Source organism: Cygnus olor, chromosome 1, assembly GCF_009769625.2.
Source record: "Cygnus olor isolate bCygOlo1 chromosome 1, bCygOlo1.pri.v2, whole genome shotgun sequence".
Lineage (NCBI taxonomy): Eukaryota > Metazoa > Chordata > Aves > Anseriformes > Anatidae > Cygnus > Cygnus olor.
In genome coordinates this window covers 69071737-69099455 of record NC_049169.1, presented here as the reverse complement: position 1 = coordinate 69099455, position 27719 = coordinate 69071737, and the positions used below count along the sequence as shown (strand labels likewise).

General features: G+C 35.3%; 1 protein-coding gene across 20 annotated transcripts in view; it reads right to left on the bottom strand.

Annotated features, from left to right (window-relative positions):
* Nucleotides 1–27719, bottom strand: part of PLEKHA5 (pleckstrin homology domain containing A5) — a 170171-nt gene that overhangs the window by 29704 nt on the left and 112748 nt on the right. For 8 of the 20 annotated variants that reach the window (XM_040564080.1, XM_040564092.1, XM_040564187.1 and 5 more), the window contains 8 exons: nt 26790–26890; nt 25779–25894; nt 17653–18120; nt 12928–13396; nt 11244–11327; nt 8494–8613; nt 7754–7807; nt 1101–1181 (listed from right to left, as the gene is read on the bottom strand). In XM_040564080.1, the coding sequence (XP_040420014.1) occupies nt 1101–1181; nt 7754–7807; nt 8494–8613; nt 11244–11327; nt 12928–13396; nt 17653–18120; nt 25779–25894; nt 26790–26890 (1493 nt within the window). Of the gene's footprint in view, nt 1–1100; nt 1250–7753; nt 7808–8493; nt 8614–11243; nt 11328–12927; nt 13397–17652; nt 18121–25778; nt 25895–26789; nt 26891–27719 lie in introns of those variants that run through there. The other 12 variants (XM_040564224.1, XM_040564102.1, XM_040564134.1 and 9 more) reach the window with 4 other exon arrangements.

The window sequence follows — 27719 nt, the reverse complement described above, 5'->3', positions numbered from 1 at the left end:
TTGGATGATTCTGAAATCAAAGGCACTCAAAGCAAATTCCTTTATTCCTTTGGAAAGCTGAGAAGTCTCTAGCATCTTTTTTTTTTTTTTTTTGAATCTCAAGCAAACCTACAACGTGGAGTGGACTTCCAAAAAAAGACCATCCATGAAATTAAACTCCAGCTGTTTTTTGCACCTTTATTTACAATTTTTTTCATTTTTGGCTCACAAGGACAAAAATGTGAGCTTAAGAGAGCTGCTCAGGTACTCCCTTCTGACTGGCAGCCAGAATTGCACACTTCATCTGCTGCAAAACAGCACCAGCATTTAAGTAAGAACAATATCTTCATTGCAGTTGTGGCTAGAAACTTCTAAAACATTCTCTAATATGACAGGAGCCACTGACCTAAGCCCCAGTAAGCCTAAAACACTGCAGTGCCAATGGATATGTATTGGCCATGCTCATAAGTTAATGCAGGTTTCAATTCTTGGACAATATTTCCATTCACATTTCTGATTCTTCTTCCATCTTACCATTTACAAGCACCACTAGATACTCTCTAAGTGCGCACTGTTAAGTCTGCTGTGACTTTATTAACAGACACTGCCTTTTGGATTTACAGTCCCCAGATCAAAGTAATTTTGATCCTTTCTTCGGTAGCTAAAGGCTTGTAAGGTGCAAACAAAAACCTGTAAATCCACTTCCTAGAATGAAACAAAATTGCCAGAAATGACCAGGTAAACACCACTCACATGCTTTTGTAGTGGTCAAAATAAAGAAGCACCTTTGAACACTAATAGCATAGGATCATGCTAATACAGATGTTGGAAGCTTATTGGAAGTTTTACGAATTTACTGGACACCTGCATAAGACAACCAACTAATTAAATAGTCCAGACAGTTATTCAAAGGGGTACATTTAATACTTAACAACAAAAACGCAGCAAAAGCCATGCTAACGATATTGCAGCATTTTATAAAGCATGGATGACTTGTGGTTTTCCAAAGCAAATAAGAGAAACACCGATGTTATGAATAAATCTGAGGAACAACCAAAACTGTCACTAAGAAAAATTTTCGCAGATGATAAAGCAATTTCATTCACTATCCAAGACCTTACTTGCTGGTACAGTTGCGGTCTTAGCGCCGAGTTCTCAATCATAGTGTGAACCATGGTGATTAAAGGTTCATTCTCTTTCATCTATTTCAAATCAGGAGGAGCATACAGCAAACATCAGTTTACAGCATGGCTAGATTTGAAAGACGACACTGTAAAATATAGCCTCTACTTTAATTTTTTCTAATAATGCAGTAGATTACATTTTACCCCATGCTTTTTATATATTCCATCATTCAGTAATATCAAACATCCGACAAGTTCAATGACAGCAAACAAATGCAGCAAAACCACACAAAAATGCTCAAACCAATGAAATATTCATTGACAAAACCTCTCCTTTTTTAAAAATAAAAATGCTTAAAATAAGCCTGGCTTTGCCAGATACGTAAATGAAAAGTATTATTGGATTATTCAGTAAGAACATTCAAACCTTTATCAAAAAATCTTTTAAATTATAGTTTTAATAACTCAATGTACATTAAAAAGATGTAAGCATCCTCTTGGAATACTGAAGAAAGGTTTAGACTTATGTTCATGTATCACAAAATGCCTTTGTATACTGCACTGTTTCATATACTTAGGAACTTTGAATCATTAGTCTTTGCATTTATCCACCCTCATATATGGCTGTGCAGCTACTTTGGAGTTACATTTCTGAGCTGGTCAGACATCATTTAAAATAACTTGTATTTATTGCCACATGTGCAAATGGAAAAAACAGGTCCAGTGGTTACTACAGTAAAAACTGCTTACATTTAGGATTTCAAAAGAGTATGCAAAACATACTAGCACTGGATTTTTCATTTTAAAAATAGACCTTCCTAACACTAAGTGAAAAATTAAGAAAACTTAGTTTTCATCTCCAAAACTGCAAAGTAACTTAAAAACACTATCCCCCTACTATTTTTGTTAGGCACTTCAGGACCTCTTTAACAGTAACTGTTTCAAGTATGGTTATGCAGGAAAGAAGAGTGTTGTATGTGTGTGTACGGATATTTATGATCTTTCACTCTGCTTTTATGTGTGTATACACACACCATAAATTTGCTTTACAATGTTTAGTTTCTCAGATGGAAAATGCTACAGAAAGCCAGAGTTTTTGATGCCTTTCAGAATTTCTTGCCTCTAATTATTTTAGTTATTTACAAAAACAAAACCAAAAAACACCTAAGTTGTACATTTGGAGAAATATTTTGTTCTCCTTATAGGAAACATTTTTATTGTCTCAGATACAGGACTTCTTTTTGTTGTTGTTGTTGTTTTTTTTTTTTAAACTTTGTATGATCAGGTGGTAAGTTAATTGTTCAAAAAGGACAATTATCTTAAGAAGGCAAGTTCATGATGCTCTGTTTGTGTAAGGCAGGAAGAAAAAAGCAAACAACTTCCATTTGCTTCATCTTCTACAGCACTACGTAAACAAAACTAGAACTGATACAAGAAGTTGTTCTCCTTTACATTAAAATTTTGTCCAGAAAGTGGGTGCATTTGGTGATACCAAAAGATATATCAATAGTAAGGTCCAAAGCCAAGCTAACGAACTACAAACAACTGAAATATTTGTAAAAATTAAAATTACTGGCTGAAATGTTTTATTTGCAGTATGCTGGTTTGCAAGGATTTTTACTAGGAGGATTTCAAGAGCTTAAGCCTGTTCAACCTTTTTTTTTTTTTAAACAATATTTTTCCTTTGACTGATAACAGACAGTGCCAAAAATAATTTCTATGGAACTGTTAAGATTTTTTTCAACCACATGCGAAAAAAATGAAAAGTGTTTGCTCTAAAATTGTTCTGAAATAATGTTTTGTCCTCCAGCCAGCTCCAGCTTCATCTTATATGACCTTCTCCAGTATTTTTACTACCACTGGCGCTTAACCATGCTTATTTAACACTGTCTGAAGACACCAGTTATTTCCAGAAAAGTTCCAGTTCCTTAAGAACAGAGATCAAAAAGCAGATTGATAAAGTAAAGCCGAAGTATCTTCATAGCAGTCAAAAATATCCAACTTTTTTCCCCTTTAGGAAATCAATGCTTCCAAAAAAAAGTCAGATGTTTAACTATTGAGACATTTGTGAGAGAGTATGTATCTATCACAAATTTGTTAACTAAAGCTGGCACGCACAAGGCAATGTGCACTGAAGAACTAACTGTGCAAAATGTAGTGCTGCTGGATACAGTGGCAACGCTCTCAGGAAAAGAGAGCACCTCTTTTGTGCTCTTAAAGCATTACCACGAGGCTACTCTCAAACAGAAGCAGGATACTATTCACATTGAATAAACTTCTACATAGGTCAAGGAAAAATACTTGTTCATAACAGAAATCAGCCAATTTTCTCTCACTTAAAAAAAAATCTATTTTGTTTCTCAAACTTGTGTACAATAAAGGGGACCTCTTAAATCCTGTAATACATTTGTTGTCTCTCCAATTATAGATGTCACAAAAATCTCTACAAATTGGAATTAAGATTTTCTTTACGCATAAGCAAACCAAAGCGTAAGCTTCCTGATGCCACACAGCAACAAAACCAAATATAATCCAGCAGTCTTAGTTTTCTCACTCAGTCATTCTAGTAAATAACTTTCTTCCCAGACACTACCTTTGCTTTTCTCTTTACTGATGTAGGACATAAAAGCCTTTCCCAGTTGGAAATGCTGAAAAACACCTCCTTGATCTGTGACACACCTGAACAGCTCCATTACTGATGAGATAGCATCTGACTGGGTACTTTGCATTTTAAACTGTAAACCCAAGCTATTGACTACTTTTTTCTTCCTGCCTCTCCCTAAACTCTCTGCTGCACCTGGTAACGCCCTAGGACAGATGACATTTCAGTCTGTACTGTTCTGGTGGCATCCATCGGCTGGAACAGTGGCTCCGTACCGGGACAGCTGACCTCAGTGACGAGATAACACCTTATGCTATAGGTGACATCAGACTGCGCTCAGCTTGGCAGTTCTGTTTCTTCTCAAGCTTCCTAAAGGTTAAAGTAGCTGTAACAGGACCAGCCCAAACTTTTCTCCTGCCTTGCCTCTGCTCTTTACTTCTCTGTCCAAAACAAAGAAGGATAAAGCAGTTTTCCTTCCTGCGTTCTTTTCCAGTAATGCTGCCTCTGTGCAGTCTTTTTTTTTTCACCCAGCACAGCCTCAGTCCTTGGGCCTGTCTTGTTCCTCTAGAAAGGAAAAAGGAAAAAAAGGAGGAGCAGAAAGAACAAGAGTGGCAGCAGGGTCACCTCGCTACCCTTTCCAGGTAACTTGAAAAACACAATTAAGAGTAGTAGTAACACAAAGTGCTGCTAATATAGGACACAGAACTTGAGGCTGAAACAAGAAATCAGGTACAATACAAGATATGTGGCAACTCTATCCAAACACCCATTGCTCTGTTCTGTCCTCCTCTAATTTACGACCTTTTTCCAGAACCACCTTCATCATCCCAGAAAAAAGGCAGTGAAGAGGAGGAAACAGGAGCAAAACATGGAGACAGTAGGGATGCTGGCTATTGGACCTTCACTTCTTTATTTGACAACTTCTTGTTCAAGTTCTGTTTATTTATTTATTTTTTTTTTTTTACACACCCCTTGGAAACTAAAAGAAACCAAAAAGTGAAGGTACCAGAAAAAGTGAAATAAATATACGAACAATTTAACACCTAAACAATACACATAAATAGCCATTTCAACAAATACTTAAAAAAAAAATGTAGCAGTGCTTATTAATGAGATAAACCAGCCTGGGATAGGCTGAGATCATTACAACAACATGCACAGAGAATTTGAGATAGCCTGAGTTCATTAGAAGAGGATTTTTCAGCCAAATAAAAGTTTTATTATTAATATAAAATTCAAAAGTGTGCTCAAAGACCAGTTTTTGCTGGAATTCTCTGTAGCGACAGAGATTCAAGTGGGACCTCCTGCCATAGCTGTATTTACAAATGAGAAAAAACAGTATGTCAAGCAATTATCTGAAAAATACATTTCTACTTTCTATTACTGCTATAAGCTGTTACTAATTACTGGGTAAAAATTCATTCAAAAAAATACATTAAGGAGAATGCTGTCTTGGATTTAGCAATGCACAATAAGTGATCCCTTAAAATGTTATATGGCAGAAGACTGAGATTTTATTTGTCCTCACAACATGTCCCATGTTGGCAGTCATATCACCATTGCCTGGCCTTACTAGCCACATCCAACGAACTGCTTCCTAAAAGGCACATCAAACTCTCTCCAGCCTCTCTAGGAAGCTTAAGCCAGCAGAGTGATTCAAAACCCCATTTGAAAAAAGGATGCTGAACAATAATTCTTTTAGCTGTAAGACATCAAAGAAACCATATGGCTGAAGAGACTGATGCACATATATCCAATCTTCCCCCCATCCCTAAACTCCAACAACAACAACAAAAATTCTGAAAAAAAAATACATAAATGCTGAAAAGTGTAACACAAGAATTTCCAAGCATCTCAAAAGGAAATAGCTATAGAAAAAAGCAAAACTTATAAAATGCTATGGGATATTCTTGAGTCTTGATAAGAAAGCCACCTAACCAGTGGACAACAACTCACTGCAACAGTGTAGAAACCAACTTCTACACATGCATTTTTGCCTGTCTGAAAAGTCCTCTGTGCAACCTTGGCAAAAACTTGCTAATTATTGTGATGCAGAGTGTTGCGTTCTTTGTGACTAAAACGTGAGAGCTGAAGATAACAGGACTGGAATTCCACCAAATGCTCCGAAAAAGCATTTGGAAAAAAGAAAAGGAGTTTTTGATACTATTTATTTTCAGAGATTAAATATGAATCAAGTGGAAATACCTAGTTTAAATACATTGTGCATTTAAAATTCAGAGGGTAAGTGATTATGCAATTTGGTTACAGATGTGGACAATTAGGAAGAAAGGCCTCAGACTAAGAGAAATGTAGGTCTTTTCTTTGCAACATAAAGGAAAAATGATAAAGGACAAACTAGTAAAAAGATATAAGTGAGACACTACCCCTAGAAGCAGGGGTACTCAAAGTAAGAAGAGTCTCAGGAGACTTATTCAATACAAGTTGATGGCAGTATTATACTAAAATAAGGAAAAGAAGAAAAACTGATGAGAAACTAGGACAAATATTCCAACCTGCTCTTCCATGATTTTATGATTAATATATTTTAGACTTGATAACGGTTTCTTACTGCAAGAAGTGCAGTAATTTCTTGCATCTTTTGTAGAGGCAATTATGACATGTTCATAAGATTTAGGCACTTCCCTAAATTAATTAAACTTATTAATTCAATTAATAAGTTTATCACATTATATTTAATCTGATGCAAGTTAAAAGGAAATCCTTTGCACCACTTTGCACAAAGGCCATTCTCCCCTCTTTATCCTGCCTATTACACTGACAAGCCTTGCTAATCAAGTAGCAGCATGGAACAGTTTCACATTTCACATGGAGTTGTTGTTCCTTGGCAATGAATTACATTTTTGAATATGGAATTATTCCCTTATTTGAAAACATCATGAACTGGAAATATTTGAGTTGGATGAAATATATCAGTCTAATTTAGCAATTAGGAAGGGCAGTTTTCCCTACTTTTAGACCCCCTGCAGTCCCTAAAAGAAGATAAAATCCTCAGAAATGCACAGCTAACTGGATTGGTCACTATTTATGCCTTGTTTCCAAGAGATCATTGGAAGATAAAATCACTGGCAAATATGCACTTGCACACACGTGTGTTGAAATCCTACCACGGGAATATAGAGGACATAAAGCTAACTATTCTTAGAGCTTCTAAGTGCAATGCTGTGAATTATGCAATGCTGTTCTAAGTATTCTTAGAACTGTTAAGTGCAATTTCATTAGTAGAAAGAATATGAGAAAAAGCTCTCGAGACTTCCACATTTTTAACTAACAGACACGTATGTGCTTATATTTCTTTTAAGCTCTTATGATTGTCTTTTATACGTGCTATTGAAAATTCACCATTTAAAAACTTCTCAAAGACAACTTGCAAACAAGTCCCATTTGATCATGCCACAAAGACGTAAAAAATGTGGTATCATAACTGTTCCCTTGGCAATAAAGTAAGTTGGCGAAGACAGAATTATATCCTCAGACCAAAAGTTAGCAGGATTTATAAAGAAGTAAGATCTTATATAAATCTTTAAGAAATAACTGAGTAAAAGGAGAAAAAGCCATTAGCCACGCTAAGATTTATTTAAAAACTTTCTACATGTTTGACTTCCCTTTCATTTTATGTCCTGTGGAAACATTCAATTATTCTGAATTTAGAAACCAAAATAATCAATCAGAAGCACTGATTTTCTGTAAACTGTATGTGTATCATATGAGCTTGGAAATATAGTACCACTTTGGTTAACAGTGGTAAAATGCTACAGTTAGTGTAATTACAGGAAGGATATGAAGAACAGAAAAATTAAGTGGAGAATGGCTACTGTACTTGGAAAAGTTTAGTTTGAATTTACTTTTTCCATCATGTGCCAAGTCTGTAATAAATTAAGATGCTTTGTGCTACCTAAAATCATCATGTATTAAATATCCAACTTCATAAAAAGCACTAAAAATCATTCTCCCCAAATATTTTCAGCTTGACAGGAGCAGGCAAAAAGCATTAAGAAATGTAAACACACAAGAAAATTGCAAATCCCACCTGATGATCCAAATATATGGCATTCCTTTGAAGGTGATGCGAAAGAATCTCACTCTAGCAGGCAGCAGTCAGAGGGAAAAAGGAAGGGAAGGGACAGAAGGTGCAGAATGCATGAAAAGAGTTTTAAAAGATGTAAACTAGATAGTGATCTGTTTTATGTAGAAATACGATGCTTTTTTTTTTTTTTTAAATGATCTATTAACAAGTTTTGACCCCAAAACAGAAGAAATGAAAGTTTGCCATGAATCAGACTACGAACTAACTACTACATTAGATTTTGGTTTTACACATAAAATATAGTATGCTCACGCGAAATGCCTACTTAACTACACAGACAACTATAAACCCCTTGATAAATCTGTTTTAAACATATCCTGATTTTTGTACAGAATTCATTAAGATTATATCTGATACAAGGCAATATAAACCATGAAATTAATATCACGATCTTTCACTGCTATTTTTGTTTATAACAGCAATCAGTTAAAAGCCCGTAACTTTAAACTAAACTACAATACATTTAAAATATTCCTATGTCATTTTAACTCAGCTAATATCAAAAAGCTATGAGCTAAAACCTCCAAAGGTTAATAGCAGAACATCACATACACAAAGAAACAACCGTACTCTATTCTACACCCACGGTAGTCCAAGAGTTTTGCACTCAGGTACAATGCAAACTGATTAATGAATAACTAACAGCGAGAATGGTACATGACACACATTGCTTTATAGCTGACCTTTGGGCTGCTGGCCTCAAGTTTTAGTTGCATGAGCTGTGCTAGTGTGTGTTCCCGGATACTACTCAGTTCAGCTTGCTGCCGTCTCAGCTTTATTAGCAGCAGCGTGAGCTCCTCTGGCTGAAGGAGTGCAGTGTGAGAAGCCAAAGAGTAGAAAAAAGGTTAATTGGTATCCTAAACAACACTTAACTAAAATAAGGGTTCTTAGAATCTTTCTCACAAAACCTTTTTATAGCAATACAACAAAAGATATACCATTTTTCCCAAATTGACCGTTTTCAAATATATAACAAAGGGTTAAGTTTTAACTACTCAAAGCAACTAACACTTCAAATGCCGTAAAAATCAGAGCATTCTGAATAAAGGACAAAATAAGTGGGGATTTTGCAGGAGAAAGTCTGTGTAGCCCTCAAACTTTCTGACATGCATATCAAATTGAAGATATTGACTTAAGTGAAGGGGGATTAATTCCAGCCCTTAGGATATCATTAACTGTACAAAGACAACCTTGGGGAAAAATCAAAAAGTGCCCTCAGAAAATTTAGGTTTCTAAAATAGTTCTTCAAATTTCTGCATCAAGATTAAGAGTAAAAACAAAACAAAACAAACAAAAACAAAAACCATGAGATAACTGAACTATGTCAGAAACAAGCATCTTTAACAAAAATAAAACTGAACTAGCAGGGCAAAAAAAATTTCAGTCCCTCCTTCCACAGGTCTGAGGCATTAACTTTTATGTCTAAGAGGTACAATACAGCCTTAGGAAGGGATAAAGAACAGTATTTTAAGCCCAAGATTACATGAATAGAGTTACACACAAACTTTTTTTTTTCCCCCTAGGTAATTCTACAAAGCTTAGGTCAATTTGGAAAAATCTACCTGAACCGTTCCTGGGAACCACTTCTATTAGCAACACTTGAAAGAAAATGAAACATTATTAACATCACAAGTATTTTTGTTATGTTCCTGTTTGCTTCTGTTTCTTACACTTCTTCAGAAGTGAATCTTATAATAGGTTAAATATTAATCCAACATTTTGATTTACTTACAAGTTCCGTGAGCTTAAAAAAAACAACAAAAAACAGCTGCTTGTTCTCTGCCACAGTCACGGAATTTCCCCAAAGCAGAGAATAAAATGGCTCCAGAGAACAAGGTGTTAAATTACTGAAAACCAAATGCCAGTTTTTTAGAATAAAGAAGAAAAATGTCTTAGAATAAGCATAGCACTGTTGTGAGCTTGTACCTAAGTAGCCCACAAGAGGGAGCAAGGGATTTCCACATAGCTTCAGTTGTCAAAACCATTTGCTTTGAAGGAAAACCAACACCAGAGCCAAATTGTCCAGTGGCCAGTCTTGCTCTTACATTACCCTTTCAATACCTGGATTTTAAATATTTGATTTCAGAAACAATGCATAAGAATCTAGACTGTTATACAAGATACTTTCAAGTTCTCTCCAAAAATAAGTGACAATGCTTTCAGTCTGAAAATTAACATTTTTTTTCAAAGCCCAAGAAAGCTTATGTTTGGAAACAAGAGAAGTGGAAGTAGCGTCTTTGAACAAAAGGAATAACGAATCATATTTTTTTCAAGATCAAAACTTTTCTTCATATGGCCAAATCCCAGTTTTAGCACATTAAGAATCAACTAGTTGATGGTACTTAAATACAATGTTTGCAAGCATTTTTTTTTCTTATAGAGGAGTCCTACTCTTCCCTAGACATTCAAAGTATTGCAAAGAATTTTGACAGTTCTGTAAGTGCTGTAGTTTTGATATAACTCTTGGGACTCTTGCAACAAACATAACAGACTTTTGTTTAAAGAGCTACCTGCAGATTGTCCTCCTTCTGGCCCCTGTAATGCTTGTGCACTTCTGGTTTCTACAGGCAGAAGCTTGGACCTCCTTGCCCCCTACACCCTGCTTATCACCCCAACTCCAGCAGCACAGCCCAGGAGAGCTGATGTGGCCATGAACCCAAAGAAATGTCTGCGAAAAATAAGGCACCAGCTGCCAGAGGCTATCCCTTAAGTTGCTAAAGATGCCAGAGATTCATGCTGGGAAGTGCAAGAAACAGGGGGGTTTAAACTGTGGAAGGATTAACTGGGGAACTGTTGCCCACAGTATGATTCACAGTCTGTAGTCTCTATTCATAACTGCCTCAAAGATTACAGAAAAGAGATAAACACAGTTAAAGAAATCAAATAAATTTAGGACAGCTTCTTTGCTTTTAGCCAAGAGTCTTGTTTCAGTTAGGGAGATGGACTGTATTCACCAACATTATTTTGATGAAATACCTTCAATAAGGGTTCCAAGTTTATCACAGAAAAATGGGAGATGTTCGAAAGAGCATCATTTTACCAAATGCAGTTTTAGTATCCTTAAGATCTCCCCAAAACAGTAAATTTTGTTTCTAGAATTTTCTTAGTAAGTATTGGAGAAGTAAGTATTCTGTGACGCATCACTGAAATTCCTGGGAGAGGGTGGAATAGATCAAAGATGATTAAAGAAATCCTTATTTCTGAAAGAAAATCTGGACTTAGTGACTACAGAATATTCTCAGAATTCAACTTAAACACAAAGAACTTCTTTACTTGCTTTAAAAAAAAATCCTCACCAATTAAAATAAAGGCTTCATTTAATGTAAACTCTGAATAAACTAAGATTTCAGTGTTGCCTCTTTATACTTAAAGAATTATTCTTTAACTAAAGAAAGAAGATAAAAATGGTGTACCAAATAAAAATACAACTCACTGTTTTGCCTTGGAGGCTCTGAGGAGTAACAGGCTGTAAACTCAGTCCTGCTGGCATTGACCTTCTGTCAGGCACAAAGACATGCTGTACAAAAACAAAATTGCACAGTATGATCCATAGTTATTTAGAGACTGAGCAACTATTCAATGCGAAAAAAAAAAGCCAACTTCATGCTCATGACTTCATGCTCTCTCCTGACCTACCATCTACGACACTTCAGTAGGCTACCTCTACATTTTAGAAATACCTGATTTCATTGTTCATATATTGTTAACAGCTATCTCATAGTTGTTGCCCTACTGATAGCCCACATAAACAACAGCAATTTTAGTTTTTCACTTATCATTGAAAGCTGTTTAAAAACCTAAGATCTTTACATAGGTGAGGTGGCTTAAATCTTAAGCTTATTCTACTGATTTTAAACAGTCTCCTAATCACCTACCTCTTAAAAATACGTTAGTGTTTTTAAGTTAATGGGAAAGGCTAGTTATGTAACTCAAAAAATACAAACAACCGAAGGGCATGAAAAAATGAAGGAAACCAGGAGTCTTGCGTAAAAGATGCTAAATATGAAATGAAATACTATTAGGAAGCATTACAAATGGTAAAAAAATATCAGAAAGCAAAACATGGCTGAAATGACAAATAAGCACATACTCTGCATCACTGATCATAGTGATATTTCTCAGATTTGCGAGAATTGATTGCTAAATTTCCAGTGCAGTTGAGACGTAAAGGATGCCAAAACAAAAAGACTTCTCTGTTTATACGGAACTAAAAATTTTTCAAAAAGACGACTTAATAAATAACTGTAAGATGTTTAAACTGCTTTAAAATGAAGTTAAAGACTTTTTGCCTGCATCAGGAGACACTCCAAACTATAAGGACACCTGAGCTAAAGATTTAGGAAAAAGTTTCAGAAGCATTTTACACAGTCAACTCTAGGAAACCAAATTCTAATTTTATATTCAACTTAAAGAACGATTCTTCTGTAATGAACTCCAGTCTCTTTAAAAACATGCATAACACAAGCATGACAGATAGGGTAGAGCCACAGACATCGGCACTCAGGTTTACAATTTTTAGTCTCTCTTCCACTGATGAAGACTAGCCAAGTTATGCTAGTCAGGGGCTAAGGTTTTATGCAAATGGTCTGATCTTCGTTAGTGATTTCCCTAAAAACTCCAAGGCATCAAAAGAAACTCTTACACTCAGTTTTCCATTGGAACCCAAGGCAGCCAAAGTTGTGGCTGAAGAATGGACTAGTAATATACGGAAAGAAATATGGGACTTCAGTCCTCTTGGAGTTCCAATTAGAGAAGCTAGAAGGAAGAAAGATGTCTGTACATACAAAAAAGGTATTATATTCAGAACAAACTATTCTGAATAATTCACCTACTGTCTTCTTTTCTTCCTTTTAGAGAAGTATAATATCACAGACAGTAATATTAGGACATGCTTTGCCCAGCATTTTGAAAAAATTATTATTATTATTGTTGTTTTTTTTATAACCATTAGATTTTTAAGTGCTTTGTTAAATCAAACCTTTCTCCATGAAAACAGCAATGCAATTTGATCTTCATTGCAATCAAATACGACAGTTCAACATGAGCTCTAGAGTAACTGTACACTTTCTAATAGAAATCCTTGTAAATATGTTTGACTATTAAAATAAGTATTTTACCTTAGTATGATGCACCCTATGTCTTCGATCAATAGTGACATCTCCTCTTTGCACCGGTGAAGACACTTCTGACCTGTAGGTGCGCTGTGGGGAATATCCTTGGAAACCAGCTATTGAACCATGAGAAGGTGAGGTGGGAATTGAATGCATTGTCTGATCAGAAATATTAATCATAGTTTTTGGGCTACTTAAAGTACTGTGTCTAGTAAGAGTTGTTTGCTTATTGTAAAACTGGCGTTGCTGCCACTCATAGAGCTGCCACATCGTGTCGTCACGCATCGACCTTCGTTTTTCCTCGGCTGTTACTGCTCCCATGGTTCTGTCGTAAGTTGAAGGTGTTACACTACAGATGCTTTCTGGCCTTGCTTTGCTATTTCGTGGCAGTGTTCTGTAGCCTTCTGGGTAGCGGGGTAAAACTTGAGGTCGATGGCTTGGCATATTCCTTGGTAATGTCTGATAGGAGATTATGCTGAAACACAAATTTTCTTTTTATTAGTGGACAGCATTAATATTATGGCAATATCAATTTATTCAATATAGATTAGGTTTATCTAGCTATTACCTTTTTTGAGTACTGCAAGTGTCATTTTAAAAACACGCAAAAAAATCAAGATGATTAAAGAATCACCTATCTTGATTGAATGCACTGTAGCAGCTGAAACTGGATCCTATCTCTGATGAAACACTTAACTACTTGATTCAAATTTCATCTTTTTACCAGTTTAATAGTCTAGCGATGACAATTATAGATCAAATCTGTTCTACATGCTAGATAGGTCCAATTTTTTTATGCTTATAATTTCTGTACTGTTCCAAATATAAGCCCCTCTTAAATGTTCACTGTTTCAAAAGTGAGAAAGTTTCCTGTTTCTTATCTAAGAAAGTCTAAAGCAATTACTATGGATATTAAATATGCATTTTTAACAGCACAGTAAGAGAAAATAGCAGTAATTGTCAGAGGACAGAACTGAGGTCATAAACACAAATAAGGATTAATTCAATCCTTATCTAAAATTCTGATAAGTCCAACTTAAAGCCATTTTCTGCTGATTGCATCTATGACAGATACTTGCCCAAAGACAATGAAATGATCTCAGATTGGACATGATGCAGCCATCAGAGGGCAGCAGCTTCCAGCTACACCCTGGCAAGCCTACTTCAAACTGAAACCCTGGTACCACAAGGCAACAGGATCTGAAGTCAGTTCTGCATGACTTCTGTGCCACAAACAAATTAAAGAAATGATGTAGGGCAAAAGGCAAGATAAAACAACATTATGTATGTTAGGTACTTATGAAATAACTTAAGGAAATTGATGATGGTAAAAAAACACTTTTCACTGAAAATAACTAAATTGAATATTTATAATCACCTGTATCATTTTGTTGATGAAAACGGATACAAAAAGCTTTACATACAAAGTCTGATACAGTTTCTGAAGCTTTCCAAGAATTACTGAAGTATCATCTCCATTCTGTAGGTTGGACAGCTTTCTATTACCACAGAAAATTTACAAAAAAGGGAAAATGGATTCTCAATCCTGCTCTTTTGCTGCAAAACCTACCTAAATGCCTCTAAATTTCTTCATACAATGTATTATTAATGATAAGGGCTTTTCTCCATCTCCGTACTAGAAAAAAGCAACCAAGACACTTCTAAGTTTAATTCCAAACTTTCAAAATACAATTTTACCTGTTCACAAACGGGTCTGGCCAAGTCTGATATTCTCATGCAGATGGCCAGTAAGCTAGATATGCTTCAGTCAGTGAAGCTCCTCTTCTATTTTATTAAGGGCACTGTAATCCTGCTGGATTCTTTAAATATCCCAGACAACTTGAAGAAAAGCTGCCCGAAGTTCTTAATACACAAAGACTACAATTTAAAGTCTGCATGCAATTAATTATGTGTATTCTCGAACATTTAGGAAGGTGACGTATCAATCATTTATTGGCAAACAAAAAAAACTGTAAGAAGTCCAACCACCTCAATATTAAACCTTGGTTTACATTGTTTGATACAAAAAAACAAACAAACAAAAAAACCAATTGATTCACCAATGTCCTCTAGATACTTGCAGAAACATCCTTCCAGTCAAATCCAAAACTGGAGAGTATTACAGCTTGCAACTGCCTGGCATGCAAAATGACTACCAGAGTCAATCAGGCAGTCACGCAGACCATGAGGTTGCAAAATATTTCTGCAAACACCATCATAAATAGCTCACTATATGTGTTCCCATACATAAAAAAAGGGCTTCCACATGAGTCCATAGACTCTTTAAAAACTCTTTCAGAAGTGCAAGCTGGACAATTTGGGAAAGGGACTGCTGCTATGGCCCTGGGGGCTTAGTATTCAAGGTTATGAATACCTTCAGATGAAAGCCTCAAAATATTCCTTCATCCTAAAAAATGTAAATACCAACTGCCACAGAGTACTCAACCTCCATGTGTAAATCACGGAAAGGGTGACCAAGCGAAGACGAAAACATGGTGCTGTACAGCAGGCATTTACTACTTAGGATGAGGCGTACATGGGCAAGGTGAGGAGATGGAGGTTACACCCTGGATTAGCAATAACAAAACAACACACGTGATACCATGAAACCCCTCCTCTGTCTTTTTCACTTTTCAGAAAGACCACTCACTTTTCACCAAAGGTGTTTTTTTTTTTGGTGGAGGAAAATTAACTCTATCCTAGCTGAAACCAGAATATTTACTCATGACGGGCTTGTGCAAAATTCATTCAATAAAATGATACTAGGTAGAATGATTTTGTCTTTAATAAAACATACAGGGTTTGTCCTCCTTAAAGCATCAGTTCTCTTTCAAAACTATGTCTAGATCCATGGAAGTGGCAGATAACTTCAAGAATTAAAACATGTTACCATCAATCCCATTAATTTCTGAGGCAATCAAACTACCAAGTAGGCAGCCTATTCTTCTGAAAAATTAGTAGTTTTACAGTGAACCCTCTTCATTCCAGACTGAGGATAGCTATCAGCTCTTATTTCATACATAATTATTTAATCGAACCTCTTTTTGCTAACACTTTAGTACTATTAAAGTCCTAATTTTTATTTTTCCACAGAGATTCAGCTTGGTCCTTCATGATTTCTCTGAATGTAGAGATGTAGTAGAAAGTATTTTTGTTACAAGTCAGCAACTTCACCCCATGAAGTGAAGACTACTTTTCTCAAAAAACAAAGAAATGAGTTTAACAGATCTTACCACAGCCTAACTATTCCCCCACCCCAAACTTTAATATAAACTGGAGCTTCTTTCTACTCTCAGTCACCAACTTCAGTTGTACTTAAATTTCTGTCTCCAGACAGAATCTGACAAAAACAAAACCAAAAAAAGCTGCATATTTTGAACACACCACTAAGCATCCCGGTAATTATTCAAGGCCACTTCCACACAAAAGTAAAAAAGACAGCACAAGGTCAATTCTTTCTCTATAATCAAGACTAAAATATTGCTAATTAGTAGCATATTGTTAACAGTACTTCCCAGTACAATGAAATCACTTTTAGGGTTTTATGCTTGCTCACAACGGAAAAATGGCACAGCTACTCAAGTCTCTACAGTTCAGATGCAAGTTTTAAAGTCCAATTTAAAAAAATCTAATTGCATCATAGAACTTTCTCAGTTCTAATTATACAAGCATGCATAAGAAATAAATGTCAGGTTGTGCAAGTTGCTTTCTGTAGTGCAGATTTCAAACCTGATCAAACCACTTATGTTGAGTGCTTCATGAAACAACACATTAACAATTCCTAATTATATTTAATGATGGAGTAAATGCAGTGGGGAAAGTTTGAACCAATTTTGGCAAGTGTAGGTCAAACTAATGTAACATTTTTGCTGTTTTGCAAAAACTGAAAAAAAACCAGCCCCCATATTTTGACGTTTGAGGAAAACAGATTTTCTGAACTTGGTTCTATTTTAAGCTCTAGTTTCCAGCTCTTCGAAATATCTCCTGTGATACCATCCCCATTATTTCTAATCTAATGTAGCATAATTATTGTTTTATACTTTATGTCTAGAGCTGCTTGCTTGTAAGCCAGCCACAAAGCAGTGTCCCTATACTTCTGTCAGAGAGAAATTGCTATCAGCACAAAATTCAATATCATCAGTCACTCACACATAATTTTAAATGTTCAAGAATAAGCATTGGAGCTCAATATTAAAACTGGAAGATATTTAATTTCACAAGAAACAAATTGCTAGGCATCAAGTTAGACTTCTATGACTTACTCCTACATAAAGCTTCTGCCCCTCTCTGATTAAAACTTGTTTAAAGTTTAAAAAAATGCATGGAATATATTTTTTAAGATTTTCAGATAAATATTAGTACAAGAATTTCTAAATAAAAACACTGTAGACAGGCCACTTTCAAGAACAGACTTTAAGAAGGAAAAATTTTTTTTTACAATTTCTCTCTGCTAGGACAGAGATATTTCTAACACCCCAAAGGGGTATCTGGCCATTTGTATTTTTTATTAATAGTTTAAGAGTTTATTATTAATAGTTTAACTTAATAATATTTCAATGTTAATAAAAGACAAACAAGAAATCTGTTCTGAGTAGGCACCCAGGTCCTTCTTACAGAGAACAACAGATTATTTATTTACATAATAGGGACTGAAACATAACATAACTAGCCAGTTTAAATGTTATTTGGTAGGAAGTCTAGTTTAAAAAAAAACAAACACATAGCACTTACCCTCTCGCTTCTTCCTCTTGCCCTTTTCCTCTTTGTATTTTAATCCACTGTTCCAACTGCAGCATTGAATTAGTTCTTTGCATAACTCGTTCAGACTCCATATGTGACTGAATTGCATTGTGCTGACCTCCATCTCCAGCGTCTGCCAGGACAACACCAATGGCTTTATTCTCAGACCCATTTAAATGAACTGGTCTAAAGTGTCCAGCCTGAACTGTGCTTATGGGTAGAGTCCTGTATTCTGATCCCAAAGGATTTAGCTTTACACTGTTGATTTTTGTTAATGGTTTATCTTGCCCAACTTTCTGAAATCCATATTTTTCAGCTTCCAAAGCTTTCTTCTCTTCATTTTTGTTTGCTTCTTTGTTTTTCTGGTTATTCTGTGCCTCTGGTTTAATTAGCACCCGATGGTTTGAAACATTATTGCCCTCTTGAGGTGGTGTATTTTCAGTGGTTAACTTCTCAACTCTACAAAGGAGAATATATGACATGCTATAATATCAACAAAACATTCATTAAAAAAATAATATTAATAATTAATAAGTGAATCCCTTTCATGTATACCAGGGTTTTTCTGGTTGTCACTATCCAGATATTTTAAACTAGTATCTTGTCTTTGAGAGAAAAATCCAGGACATATTTTCCCAATCATCAACGGTAACTTCCTTCCCCTCAATTCCCAGCTTCTCTGTCTTTGCTGTTTTAAAAACATTTGTAACATAGGCTTTTTAAGCCAGCTTTATATTAATGCCCCTTCACAAAACATGCACTAAACAAGAGGAAATAAAGGAAGTCTGAAAAGTAGATGTTCAATTCCCAGAGGGCTAGACATTTAAACAGTAAAAATACTCAGTAGTTATTCCAGAGCCAAAGCTTCCAGATGTCAACAGCCTTAAATTCAGACTATTTTTAAGTCTATCTTTAAAAATGGTAGCAGATTACGCTGTTGACTACCTTGTGATTCACAATACCACTGAATTTAACATATAACGAGATCCTTTAAAGAAAACAAACAACTTTTCATGGTCACTCGCATTAATTAGGTTTCTCTGGTATGCTATCACTTCCGCTGTCGTACATTTTAAGGAAAATAACTGTGGCTTCCCTAATTTTAGGGGAGAAGACAGCTGCTGACTAAGGGAACTGCACCACAAAAACAATGGTATTTTTAAACAGCTACTGCTTTACAGTACTTACTCAAGTAGCCAATGCATATAATTCTATTAACTGTCTTAAAGTTTCAAAATGTCGAGAAACTGCACCTTTTTCAGCACAAGGACATGATCTTAACATCCAGCTCTGACAGTGACATTTTTTATTTCAACTTACCAAAAAAAAAAAAGCTGAAACATATCGATCAACATTTTTGGGTATGGGATGAAGGACGAAGAAAAAAATGTTTTAAACGTGTATCTCTTTATAAAATGAAACTAAGAACAAAGTTATTTTAAGATGATGTCAAACTAATCTTTCAGACTGCATGTTTTGGCAACATTATTCATCTTTACAGTTTTGTCCAGTTCAAGTGCCTAATCCATTTGCAGAGAGGCCAACACATATATTTAATTGACCAATAGCAAACGAATGACCACTCCACTGAAAAGTGTTCTAGTTCCAGGTAAGTACAATCTTAACAGTAAGCATTTTTGCTTACCCAGTCTTGAACGTAAGGCCAAAATGTATAACAAGTCTACATGGCTTAAAAAATGTGTTGGGGAAGTGAACTGCCAACAAGCCAACTACTTGAGACAGAACCCTAGTAAATGTATAAAGGACTTAAGACTGTAAGGTCCTTATGTTATCCGCTGTTAACGAAGTTGGATGCTTAATTTTAGGTGCATCTCCCATTATCAGCGTACTCTTGCTATGAATTCTTGGTGATATGAAGGGAATCAAGAACTCATCTTGATAACTACACCATTTCAAACAAACAGCAAGACACCAATGTCTGCTGCATGTGGTACGTGAGTTAGTATGAAATGCACATGTACTTTGTGTGCATTTCATACTGTGATATTTCATATGTGCATGAGATGTGATTTTTTGTGCATTTCTGACACAGCTGTGATGATCCCAATGTCTCCTGGATACTTCACTATAGTATGAAAGTCCTATAAAATTAGTTCTATTAATGTAAGCAGCTCAAAACAGTCTTTTTCCTTTATTTTCTTCCAGTGATTATTCCTGAACTGCTGACACAAAAGTGTGTACACATCAAGTGTACTGCAAATAAAAATATTCACATCAATGATCTAAAACATATATCTCTGGCTACTTGTATCAGCATTATTTTTAAACACCATTTTTTTTCTTGAACAACATTATTAAATGAAAAGGCTAGACACATCTGATGCTTTTTCATAGCAGAAAGGGGAAGCTAAAATTTCAGCCAACAATAGCTTTTAGAGGAAAAAAAAACCTTACGAAGATGTATACCCAAACCGTATTTTCTATAGTTTCTAAGTATCAGCAAAGAAATACTAAGCTAATCTCCTGCTGTGCTTTAAAAGTGATTAATTCTTTTTTTTTTTTCCCCCAATAAACTTTAGAGTATTGCCAAGACCCAAACATTTCTGACGAGGTTCCTCCTTAAGGATATATGAAGAACAGGATCACCTCCTCACTCCACCTCAAAACTGTACTACCTAGTGATTTAACGTAAGATAAAGGAATTTCCCAAGAAAAAAAGTGAATTAAAAATGCTATTTCCTGCAATTATCAAGCCAAAAGGGGTAATAAAATTTAATCTTTTAGCCAGCACTCAATAGTTTGCAAATAAATTCTAAGTACTACTTTGGAAACAATCCTAAACACAGGCAATATTATATGTAGCATGCCTTAATTGGCCTGGAGAGCAGAGGACCTGCTGTGCCAGCTTGTTTCTCCCAGCAAAACAAAGCTCAAAAGGAAAACTCCTGAAAGTGGGAAAACTGAGAACGGCTGAAGCGGGAGAAAAGGGCAGTTCTGTACAAGCTCAGGTATAAACTCGTATGAGTCAGGTTAGCCTGGAAATTAGAGGGGAAAAGAAAAAACCGAACCAACGGAGAGGAGCAATCAGAGCAAAGCCCTGTGCAGAGGTTGGACTTGGTGATCTTGGAGGTCTCTTCCAAACTAGATGATTCTGTGAATCTGTTAATACTATCATCTACCCCCTTATATAACACTTTGTATCAATCTGCCTCAGGGTGCTTTACTGTAGAGAAGCAGTTGACATTTTATGGATGGAAAAACTGTGGTGCAGACAGAGTGTGGCATCCCTAAGGACATTCATCGGATAGGTGGCAAAGTCAAGGCTTAGCATAGTGTTCTATCCACGTTATCATACTTCTCACTGGAGATCTTAATTTAAAAAGCAATGAAAAAGAAAACCACATAATTGTTTTTCCATGCTATCTATGTGCTTTATCACTTGTTACTATCATTATATGCAGCAGAGCCAAGCATTTCTATTTGACATCCTTTCTGATGGTGCAGTGGCTGAATGACTGATGTTCAAATCAATAAAAATAGACTTTTGGGCTCACCTTCAACTTTGTTCATCAGATCAGTCAAATCAGTGTGAGCAAGAGATCTCTTTCAATAGCAAATTTTCCAAGAGGGGAAGAATTATCAGAAACTAGCATGTAAATCTAAGAAATATAAATCCATATTTATTTGTCTCCATTTTAGTATCCAGCTCTCAAAGACATTTAACAAGGCTCATGGGGTATTCAGAAGGATAAGAGAGGAAAATGAGCATCAAATACATGTGTTTCGGCTTAGAAATTGCATTTAGTATAGATTTCTACTAGAAAATATGTATGGAACAGTAATACATGAGAAGTACTAGTTTCAGCTCTTACAAACAGATGTAAAATAGTAAAATGGATGGGAGGGCTATGTAATCAATTATCAGATGGACATGATGACTGCAAATGTAACAAAGCCAGCTAGAGGCACTTAAAAAGAAAAAGCCATATTTTTCAAACACAGCACTGTCAGTGAACCCCCACTGTGGATGCTGTTATGCTAACAAGTGCTTTTTTGGCAGCTTAGCTTATGCTGTTCAGGGAGAATAACTACTAGGAAAAAAACAGTTCTTAGTACATGCTGCATCACTCAGAAGAATGAACAAGGGCTCTAGCACACACAGCTGACAGTGAGAGTACAGTAAAATCATGCTCAAACCTAAGAGTGTAAAGAAATCAACATTTAGGGTAAAATGATGGTTGATGGACATCAGCATCCACAAGCACAAGCAAGCAATCAGTAATCAGACAACTTGACTGGGGTCTGCAGTGTTACAACACTGAATGAATAAAATGTTCTGCTAATCCAGAGGTTGTTTGAGGCTGTATTTTGAGTGATAAGCTTAAAGTAGTTCCTCACTGATTACAGTATTTGTTGCTAATGATTTTGGTAAGTTCCTCAGTACGTTATTAAAATTGAATTTACTGCCTAAGTAAAAAAAAAAAAGCATAGTAAGGAAGAATTACAGTTAAGTCAATAGGACCAATTTGTAATTGTCCTTTCCCACAGTTATATGTCATAAGGGAGTTTTTCTACTGCAAGTTTCAGTTTCAGATCAATTCTATAAGAAATGGTTGTATTTTTCTCACCTCATTTCTATATTATGTTGCTCATTATAAGTGGAAAGAAAGAATTTTTTTATGGCAAACCATGCAAAAGAAACCCACAACTTATTTAAAATATTTGTTTTATCTTTTTTTTCCTCTAAGGAAATCACAGGCTCAGAAAAAAATCAAGACAGATTCTAGCTCTGAAGTTATTTCAACCTGAAATATGCCATTTGACAAACTCTTGTGTTTAAATTTTCACAGTACCATAAGCATGGAAGTCCCTTAACTTCTAGATTAAAAGAGCTATACCTGTAACAACTCTGATTTATTACTGGCCAATTTATATTAACAAGCACGGAAGAGTTCCTCGATGTCAACTTGCATACATATTTAAGAAAGTAAGTTCCTAATAACTCCAACAATTGTACCATAAGTAACTTGGTCTGTTAGAAAACTATATTCAGTGTAATGACAGAACCTCTATGAATGATAGAATTGAGAAACAAAGACACTAGCTGAATTTTTCTTCAACCCAAATCATTTATTCTTAAAGCTACTTGCACGCCAAACTTTAGGTTACTTAAAGATGAGGTAATATGATACTTAATACTTAACAGAATTGTACAGGGAAGAAACAGTATTTCTTCTGGATAAGATCATATCCTGCTATATGGTTCATTTTAAGAATTGGATTGATAGCCAAAAGACGGGTTCTTTAGAAACAGATGTCCGAGGGATTTTTTCCTTATTATAGCTAACAGACATGAAAGTTTTTAGAGACTTCAATGGTTTTGAAACGTGTTCTCTCTCAAGTAATTATTTCAAGACTACTAGCAAATTTTTCAAATAGGTCAAATTTCTTCTGTTCATTTTTTTTCCTTCCTGAATTAAAACAACAGGATAGTGTTACAGAGATGCTTTTTGTGTTTCTGTCACTTGTTTTGTCTGTCAGTAAGCCCATTCATCTTGATAACCAGGCAGGAAACTACAGATTTTGCTGCTGAGTGCTTTTCTACTAGTTCAGCGTACTACACTGATTCACCAAGGACTACGATAAGCAGCTGAAGCAATGCAAATCAGATAGCAGGAGCATGTAGCTGGATGAAAAGCATTATATAAGTCCAGCTACACTGGGAATCCCCCCCATTTGCTTATACGCTATCAAACAGGCAGACATCAGTGCTGGAATAGGCACTGCAGCCGAAAGAAGGAGATAGGTGCGTGACCAAATGTCTGGGGAGGCTGGAATACCCTTAACTGCAATGGACTGCACATCAGTCATGATAAAGCAATCATGGAACCGCAGCCTAGGAAGAATGACAATCACACAAAGCTGGACCAAACACCAGCATAAGATTACTATGCATCTCGATAGGCTCTAAGGCAGGAAACAAGACTGGACAGATATATTACAAACCAATAGAAAAGTGAATGTTTACATCAACGAAACTTTTGATTGCTTATGTTCAAACAAATATCACAAGTAATACTGTAGTATTTGTCTATATATTTGAATTCACTAAGTATGTTCTACACAACATACGCAACTATTATATAAGACTATGAAGACAGTTATTAAAGAGGTTCTGTCAGAGATGTACCTTTTTCCAATTATTTTTTTCTACTATAGAGATGTGCTTTCACATGTTCAATCTTACATTACTGCATACCCCAAATGAAGGTCCTTTCACAGGTTCAGAAAGATTCAGAATGACCCACTTCAGTATTACCACCCCTACAGAGTGTTTATATAATCAAGACACTATTTTTGTTTAAAGTTAAGCGGGTCTGATTTGGGTTAATCATTTCTCTGTACATAAGCTACCACAGCTATCTGCAAAACATTTGCAATGAAAGCCAACCCAGAGTTTTAAATTAAATGTATTTACTCACTAAGTGAAATGAGATATTTTGTCAAGGTAATCTCATTGCTTTAAGTGCAATCTCTTTTAAAAGCTCTAAATTGAAAAGTTAAAAGGTGAAAATGCTATTATCAAAAAAGTATTGACGTTTGTGCTCTTATCTCACTCTGCTCATGCCTTCCCCACATCATCTACTGTTCCCAAACAAAGGGGGGTTACAGGAGACTAAGAATAAAACATGTTTATATACAGTATGAAATCTTACATCAATTCTATAACAGTAATCAGACCTACCACTCCTCATTTCTACAAGCTGAAATCTTTTATTTTCAGCAATCTGGGGACAATAAACATGATAGCTGACAGACTGAAGCATGTGTTATTTTTTTCTGAACTATAGAGAACAATGTGATTCCTATTAATCTATTTCACTATGCTATCCAATGTTAAGAACAAAATACTTCATATGCTCTGTACCTATTCAAAGAATATTACAGTAGACAGCTAAGATTTCAACCTTTTGTTTAAGATTTGTTACTAAAAGACTGCACAGGTACCAATTTCGAACTGTTCCTTGTTTACTTTTATCTGTCTGAAAGTCCCACAAATTGATGTAAAGAAAAGTTTCATTATATTTGACTGAGAATCTCTCAAAACATTAAAACATCTAAGATTAAAAGTATCTAATCATTCTGCATCCCATTTAATACTTCTGTCAGCACCATACCAGAACACTAGATGCAGAAATGACGCAAATGAGTTAACAGCAATGACTTACACAAGTGATGCAAAATTGAGAAAAATTCCTTGTACTTTGACAAGTTTAATGTGCTCACTCAAACAAAAAAAAAGGTACCTTTTCTGTCTTTAGTATCCATGTCTATGGAATTTTATTTTATTTTTTAACTTAAGATTTCTTAGCATTGCCACCACTCATTTAGCTCCAACATGGCAGGAACCAGCAGACCACAGAAGTAGATCAACTGACAGCAGCCATCAGCAACAATTTCTGTGCCATAAATAATGAGGAGCTTTTACATTTTGTATTGATGAGATTTCCATTATAGATGCCATGGAGCTGACCCAAGGGACCACAATCAGGGAGAAAATGATTTTTACTGGATAGACAACAGCAGGTAATATTCCATTTCTGAGAACACATGGCTTTCAGTGATGACTCACTTTTTGTTGTCAACACATGGGTACATAAAAGATAAGGCTCCAGATCAGGTAAGTATAATTTTAATGATCTCTAATGATATAAAAGAATGTGAAGACTCACAGATGCAACTGTTTAATTTGGCCAGAACCTACAACTGTGAATTTGACACTTAAGACAGGTTTTAGTCAAAGACTAGCACCATTTGAGCTACCGTTGCTCTTCAGTCAGGAGGGCAGAGGACATCAAACACGCCTGCACATAGTACTTGCCATTGCACTCCTGATGCACCTGGCTAAAGGAACTAGTCATTTTTTTCCCCCTCTCCCCTTGCACTCAAAGCATCCGTATTCAGAACATAATTCCAAAACTGTATCCAATATTGTTAAATTAGCAGGGAGTCTTCAATACAAGGAGGAATTATCTCAGACAATTGATGTTCTATCTCAGACAATTTAAATGAAAGGTACAACCTTTCATTTAAATAAGTCAAAGTAAACGCGTGAAAGAAGTACACTGTTCCACTGTTTTATCAGTCCACATTACCTTTTCACAGGCTCTGTCTGTACAAGTGCTGCATCTGTCATGGCTTTCATCCACAACTCCATTTCCTTTCCTGTATCTGTGCAGAAATAATACGTCCTCATGTTTGGATGAGCTGCCTGATTGGAAATGACATGGTCATTGCAATTAAAATATAAGATTCTGTAAAAGAAAAGAGGCAAATAATGTTATTTTATATTTTCTGTAATTTATTCTGTAATAAAATTTCTGAAAATAATATCAGAAAAAATACCAGAAGAAATATTTCAGTTATATTTATTTTTCACTCCATTCATATCTTCAAAACAGAATCATACAATTTTCAGTCACAGCCATCTCTATATTAACATACCTGATAAAAGATCCTAAATTTTTTCATTCTATTAAAAACAGCCTCAATTAATCATTAATGTAAGTTAATATAGTTAATTAACATGAATAAGACTGGCATAGATCTTTGCCATCCTAATGATACAGTATGTTTTAATTTGGACTTACCACAGTAAATCATGTGCTGTTCAGCAGGCCAAATGAAGAATCAAAAGGAGCTCATAAAACACAAAAAAGTAAAGAAAGAACATTTAGTGGAGTGAGTTATATCATGATTATAAAGATTAACTATGAAACATTAGTGATAATAAAAAGGTTAAGTGATAAAACCTTATTTTTATGTAGAGTTACCTTGTACCCAAATAACTACAGAACTTTCATTAGTGGCTAAGTCTAGCGATGGTTGTAGTTTACAATTCTAAAACACCACACAGCATTTAAGAGCAATGAACTAAAAATGAAGGACTAGCTGTATGCAACACTTATCCATTCTTATTCTAGTAATAATGTCTGTATTTACATCAGACTAAATACTTGAATACTCTACTCCTGTATTATGCAAAAGTTAACCTCAGAAGCTGTTTGTCAATCCTATTTTGCATCATAACTCAGTAAAATGAGTTCTCATCACTAGGTTATTGTGTTTTCACACAAAATTAAACACCCAAAAAATCATTCCCTTACCTTAAAAGCATATTTGCGGTTAATATGGTCCTCAGGAGAAAGCACAGATATCTGAAAACTAGGTAGAAGTATGCTACCTAGTATTCCTTCTTCTTTCTCATCTGTGAATATATATATATATATATATATATGTATTCTTTAATTAGAGATACAAAGTATTTTGATACATAATACTCATATTCAAGCACTTAGCTGAAACTCTGTATTTAACAGTACATGATCAGTAACAAGATTTTACCTTGGAAAAAAATGCATTAAGGAATCACAAAGCCAGATCCATTTGTTACATAGATATCTGTATAATCTCATAAGTGTGTAGCCCACAATAGTAATTGTGCAGTCTGTCTCTGCCAACTCGTGCCACACAATACATATCACACTCCCCAAAACCTGCTCAGCACCACAAAATCTATGCCATCGGAATATGGCCACCTTTACGCTCTTCCATCTTGGAGGAAAAAGTCAAAAAAACACCTCCTGAAATTGCCAATTCTGTAAAAGTTAAAATATCTCAGCTACCTTATAGCAAGCAACATGAGTAGCATTAGCTAGAGTTTTTCTGTGAATCAGTGCTTACCTACAGTAGACTTCAAAACTGAAAAGCAGAAGGAAGTTAAGACTAATTCAGTGACAATACCTACAATCTATTGTTTGCTTAGTAAAAAATTTGCACATCCTTCTAACTGTTGACTTATATCAGGCATATGAAGACAGGAGATTGTTATAATTCTCAGGAACAGTTTACACTCAATTACATTTGATTTGTCAGAATAGATGTGTCAGACCACTTACAAAAAAAACAAGCAAAAAACCCACCCTTTTCACTGAACCCTATTTTACATACAACTAAAAAAAGTTATAAATAATAACTTGACATTTTAACTGGAAGCCACAACCAGCTGTCAAATCCAATTATGCTTTAATAGAAGA